Below are 6000 nucleotides of genomic sequence, written 5' to 3' on the forward strand. Positions count from 1 at the left end.
CTGTATATAATGACTCTATACAATATATAGTAATAGATCCCTCTGTGTGTAATGACGCTATATAATATATAGGAATAGATCCCTCTGTGTGTAATGACTCTATATAATATATAGGAATAGATCCCTCTGTGTGTAATGACTCTATATAATATATAGTAATAGATCCCACTGTGTGTAATGACGCTATATAATATATAGGAATAGATCCCTCTGTGTGTAATGACTCTATATAATATATAGGAATATATCCCTCTGTGTGTAATGACTGTATATAATATATAGTAATAGATCCCTCTGTGTGTAATGACGCTATATAATATATAGGAATAGATCCCTCTGTGTGTAATGACTGTATATAATATATAGTAATAGATCCCTCTGTGTGTAATGACGCTATATAATATATAGGAATAGATCCCTCTGTGTGTAATGACTCTATATAATATATAGGAATAGATCCCTCTGTGTGTAATGACTCTATATAAGATATAGGAATAGATCCCTCTGTGTATAATGACTCTATACAATATATAGTAATAGATCCCTCTGTGTGTAATGACTCTATATAATATATAGGAATAGATCCCTCTGTGTGTAATGACTCTATATAATATATAGGAATAGATCCCTCTGTGTGTAATGACTCTATATAATATGTATTTCCCTTTTTGTATTGAATTACTGAAATATATTAACTTTCTGAAGATATTCTATTTACTTTCACTGACAGTCCGCAGTTACTATAGTGAGCTGTAACTTATTGTATTATTATTATTATTTATTTTTTATAGCGCTATTTATTCCATGGCGCTTTACAGTGAGAGAGGGTATACATACAACAATCATTAACAGTACATAACAGACAGGTACAGGAGGAGAGAGGTCCCTGCCCGCGAGGGCTCACAGTCTATAGGGAATGGGTGATGGTACAATAGGTGAGGACAGAGCTGGTTGCGCAGTTGTTTTTCTTCCCTCTGTAGGACTCCCGTCTAGAGATGACCCACCGGAGAAATCGCTCTTACGTCAACGCATCGGCCGAATATCAGGATGACAGCGTTCAGTACGCCGGCGCCTTCAACAGGTTTGCCTCGGAGTTTAACCAGTTACCGGATGAGCAGAAGGTAGAGATGGGCCACCAGCTGGACGACATGCTGATCTTCTGCAACTTCCATGGTCAGGAATGCAACGCCAGGTACGGCAGGATGGAGGGCGGCCCTGCCATGATATACCGAACACGCCCCATCCTGCACTTTCCTAATGATATATTCTTCCTTTTTATGTAATACTAGATGTAGTACACGGCGTTGCCAAGGATAGTAACTAAGTCTCTCTCACCCACTCTCCCTCTTTCTCTCTCTCTCATCCACTCTCCCTCTCCCCCACTCTCCCTCTTTCTCTCTCTCCCTCTCCCCCACTCTCCCTCTTTCTCTCTCTCCCACTCTCCCTCTCCCCCACTCTCCCTCTTTCTCTCTCTCCCACTCTCCCTCTCTACCACTCCCCCTCTCCCCCACTCTCCCTCTTTCTCTCTCTCCCTCTCCCCCACTCTCCCTCTTTCTCTCTCTCCCACTCTCCCTCTCCTCCACTCTCCCTCTTTCTCTCTCTCCCACTCTCCCTCTCTACCACTCTCCCTCTCCCCCACTCTCCCTCTTTCTCTCTCTCCCTCTCCCCCACTCTCCCTCTTTCTCTATCTCCCTCTCCCCCACTCTCCCTCTTTCTCTCTCTCTCCCACTCTACCACCCTCCCTCTCCCCCACTCTCCCTCTTTCTCTCTCTCCCTCTCCCCCACTCTCCCTCTTCTCTCTCTCTCCCTCACTCTCCCTCTTTCTCTCTCTCCCACTCTCCCTCTCTCCCTCTCCCCCACTCTCCCTCTCCCCCACTCTCCCTCTTTCTCTCTCTCCTTCTCCCCCACTCTCCCTCTTTCTCTCTCTCTCTTCCACTCTCCCTCTCCCCCACTCTCCCTCTTTCTCTCTCTTTCCCACTCTCCCTCTCTACAACTCTCCCTCTCCCCCACTCTCCCTCTTTTTGTCGCGGGCGGAGGAGGGGACGCTGCGCTCTCCCACTGCTCGGGTCCGGCTGCCGCTGCTGCTGCGGCCTCCGCTGCTCGGTGGCTCGAGCGATGGGCCGGATCCCGGGGACTCGAGCGGCGCTCCTCGCCTGTGAGTGAAAAGGGGTTTGGTTTTTGGGATAGTTTATTGTCCGTGACGCCACCCACGGTTGTGGTGATTGTGTGGACACCACCGCTGCTCTGTATGGGGATCCCGGGAGCGGTGACAGGGAGCAGCTTTGTTGTTATTTCTCCCCTCCGTGGGTAGGGGGTTGGTTGTCCCGGGGCCCGGTGATGGGGTAGGGGTGGATGGCAGGCCGGGTGCAGGGCCTGGTGAGGTGCAGGGTCGCGGGGGCAGCGCTGTGCCGTACGGCACGGTGGTACTCACTGAGCCTGAGACGTTGACACAGTTCTCGGTAAAACACACGGCTGGAAAGACGGTTCCCACGGACGGCTGCTGTTGCTTTTCCCCGGTAGTTAACGGTGACTGTCTCTTTCCCTGCACCTTGTGAAATGTTGGTAGCGATGGATTCCCACCGGTAACCCGCTTTCCGACTTGGATATGGGCCGGAGGAGCCCCTCTTTGCCCGCAGGCGCTGGCCCTGAGAAACTGGTGCCTTGGCAGTGGCGGTGTCTCTCTCATACGGTTGGACTGTTGCCTTCAATCGGGACTTAGTTGTTTGGAGACCCGGAGGTCCCCTTCACTGACGAATTTGGCGAATTCACGGCGACTCCTAGCCTTGCCGGGATCCGAAAGGCCCCTGCCAATGGTGTTGGCTTCTCTTTGTATACCGCTCCGGTACCGCCGGGCCACCACCCGTCCACGGTCCTTTCAGCAACCTCCGATCAGCCTCCACTGCAGACGGTCACCGCCGTCTGCTAACCTTGCTGTCTCAGTCCGGGGCACACACCCGGACCAACTTCAGGCTTTACTTATGTCACTTTCCTCCTCACACTTGCTCCTTTACCACTCAACTCCTAAACTCATCTGCCTGGTTTTCCTGCCTCCAGGACTGTGAACTCCTCGGTGGGCGGAGCCAACCGCCTGGTCCACCCCCTGGTGTGGACATCAGCCCCTGGAGGAAGGCAACAAGGATTTCTGGTCTAGCTTAGGTGTACCTAACCGGGGTGTAGGGTGTGGTGATGTCATTACCTGTGACCCCTGGCTTGCCCAGGGCGTCACATTCCCCCTTAGCAAAATGCAGACCGTCCGCGGGCTGCCCATCCAACACCGGTTTTATTTTTCTGAAAAAGATAAAAACATACATACAAGTAGAAGAACATCATCCCACAACGGGAGGCACTTTTCTTAAACGTTGCAAACGGTTTTAAACGGTTACGGCTTCCGCTCTCACCCACCCAAGTAACCTGGCCCTGATGCTGCCCCTAAGAAACAGGCAGCTCCCCTTGACCCCAGTCCTGCACCAAGTTACCCGAGCGGGATCTGTCCTTTCCAGGGGACCCACGTCCATGGGGAGCCCCTGGAACCCCCAGAGGGTAGCCACCGGTTCCTGCTCCACTGCGGGCCCTCCCTCCAATCTGCCTCTCCGGAGGCGGTAACGGTGAAGCCATAACAATAACATTATTTACAAGCCACTAACGTTTGTGGTTGCCCTGCAAGTTCACGGGCTTGTCCGTAAGGAGTCCCTTACGCAACCTTAAGCGGTCCCCACGGGGACAACGGTGCCGGCAACGGCCGGTTCAATCAGCAGGTTAATCAGATGAGGCTTCGGTAATCATTTTCATTTTTCAAAAACTTTTCTAAACTTTTAAAACACATGGGGGTCCCAACGGGGACGGTGCAACGGTGCTCCGCTGCCATCACTCAGAGTCCTCGGCATCACCTGAGGGAGGGGGTGCGGTGCTCACTCGGGCCTCCTGGCTGCCCCTTAACTTCGCATCCAGCGCAAACCACCCCCTCTCCCCACAGTGTCGGGTGTACTGAACCAAGTCGCCCGGCATCAGGTTACGACCGGGGTGCTCTTCTGGCAGGTGAGCATTAACATCCCGCCGGGCTATAAACACTTCAGCCTCCAGGCCCGGTTCATAGATGAATCCATAGCCCCGGCGGACATCAAACCGCCTCACCTGCCCCTCATACAGCGGGCTCCGGACACGGAAGGTCGCTTGTCTCAGGCTCTCCTTCTCCCGTATCGTACGGGCCACCATCTCCGCCTTCCTTCTTTCCGTCTCCTCGATTTCCAGGCCCAACGGTACCGGCTCCCTGTCCCAGTACGGCGCTACTGCGAGCACACACCCGGACCAACTTCAGGCTTTACTTCTGTCACTTTCCTCCTCACACTTGCTCCTTTACCACTCAACTCCTAAACTCATCTGCCTGGTTTTCCCGCCTCCAGGACTGTGAACTCCTCGGTGGGCGGAGCCAACCGCCTGGTCCACCCCCTGGTGTGGACATCAGCCCCTGGAGGAAGGCAACAAGGATTTCTGGTCTAGCTTAGGTGTACCTAACCGGGGTGTAGGGTGTGGTGATGTCATTACCTGTGACCCCTGGCTTGCCCAGGGCGTCACATTTTTCTCTCTCTCTCCCACTCTCCCTCTCTACCACTCTCCCTCTTTCTCTCTCTCTCTCCCACTCTCCCTCTCACCCACTCTCCCTCTCCCCCCACTCTCCCTCTTTCCCTCTCTCTCTCCCACTCTCCCTCTCCCCCACTCTCCCTCTTTCTCTCTCCCACTCTACCACTCTCCCACTCTCCCTCTCACCCACTCTCCCTCTCACCCACTCTCTCTCTCTCTCCCTCTCTACCACTCTACCTCTCACCCACTCTCCCTCTTTCTCTCTCTCCCTCTCCCCCACTCTCCCTCTTTCTCTCTCTCTCCCTCTCCCCCACTCTCCCTCTTTCTCTCTCTCTCTCCCAACCTCCCTCTCCCCCACTCTCCCTCTTTCTCTCTCTCTCTCTCCCACTCTCCCTCTCCCCCACTCTCCCTCTTTCTCTCTCTCTCCCAACCTCCCTCTCCCCCACTCTCCCTCTTTCTCTCTCTCTCTCCCACTCTCCCTCTCTACCACTCCCCCTCTCCCCCACTCTCCCTTTTTCTCTCTCTCCCTCTCCCCCACTCTCCCTCTTTCTCTCTCTCTCTCCCACTCTCCCTCTCTACCACTCCCCGTCTCTCCCACTCCCCCTCTTTCTCTCTCTCCCTCTCCCCCACTCTCCCTCTTTCTCTCTCTCCCTCTCACCCACTCTCCCTCTCCCCCACTCTCCCTCTTTCTCTCTCCCACTCTCCCCCACTCTCCCTCTCTACCACTCTCCCTCTCCCCCACTCTCCCTCTTTCTCTCTCTCCCTCTCCCCCACTCTCCCTCTTTCTCTCTCTCCCACTCTCCCCCACTCTCCCTCTAACCCACTCTCCCTCTCTCTCCCCCACTCTCCCTCTCCCCCACTCTCCCTCTCCCCCACTCTCCCTCTTTCTCTCTCTCCCTCTTTCTCTCTCTCCCTCTCCCCCAGTCTCCCTCTCTCTCTCTCTCTCTCTCCCTCTTTCTCTCCCTCTCCCCCACTCTCCCTCTTTCTCTCTCTCCCTCTCCCCCACTCTCCCCCACTCTCCCTCTTTCTCCCTCTCTCCCCCACTCTCCCTCTCTACCACTCTCCCTCGGTCTTTTGTCCACTCTCCCTCTCACCCACTCTCCCTCTTTCTCCCTCTGTCTTTTGTCCACTCTCCCTCCCACCACCAAAATCATATTAACTAACACATAAGCTTCCTATACAAAGAATGTCCTTCGTTGCCTATAGCAACCAATCACAGCTCCTTGATCTCTAACAAAATAGAAGCAGAGCTGTAATTGGTTGCTATAGGTCACCTGATAAATATCCAGGGTAACTGTTAAAACAGACAATATATTACCTCATTCAGGTTCTGTGTGTGTCTTTTTCTGTGTATGTGTGTCTTTCTGTGTGTGTGTGTGTGTGTGTCTCTTTTTGGGCGTATGTCTCTCTCTGGGTGTATTT

The 6000-nt window shown here is 53.1% G+C and overlaps 1 protein-coding gene across 1 annotated transcript in view; it reads left to right on the plus strand.

Annotated features, from left to right (window-relative positions):
- Positions 1-6000, plus strand: part of LOC142251535 (epithelial sodium channel subunit beta-like) — a 176473-nt gene that overhangs the window by 155812 nt on the left and 14661 nt on the right. Inside the window, exon 2 of the mRNA XM_075324429.1 lies at positions 981-1192. Coding sequence (XP_075180544.1) covers positions 996-1192 — 197 coding nt within the window. The 5' untranslated portion in view covers positions 981-995. The remainder of the gene's footprint in view (positions 1-980; positions 1193-6000) is intronic.

The sequence above is a fragment of the Anomaloglossus baeobatrachus genome, chromosome 9, assembly GCF_048569485.1.
Source record: "Anomaloglossus baeobatrachus isolate aAnoBae1 chromosome 9, aAnoBae1.hap1, whole genome shotgun sequence".
Classification (NCBI taxonomy): Eukaryota; Metazoa; Chordata; class Amphibia; order Anura; family Aromobatidae; genus Anomaloglossus; species Anomaloglossus baeobatrachus.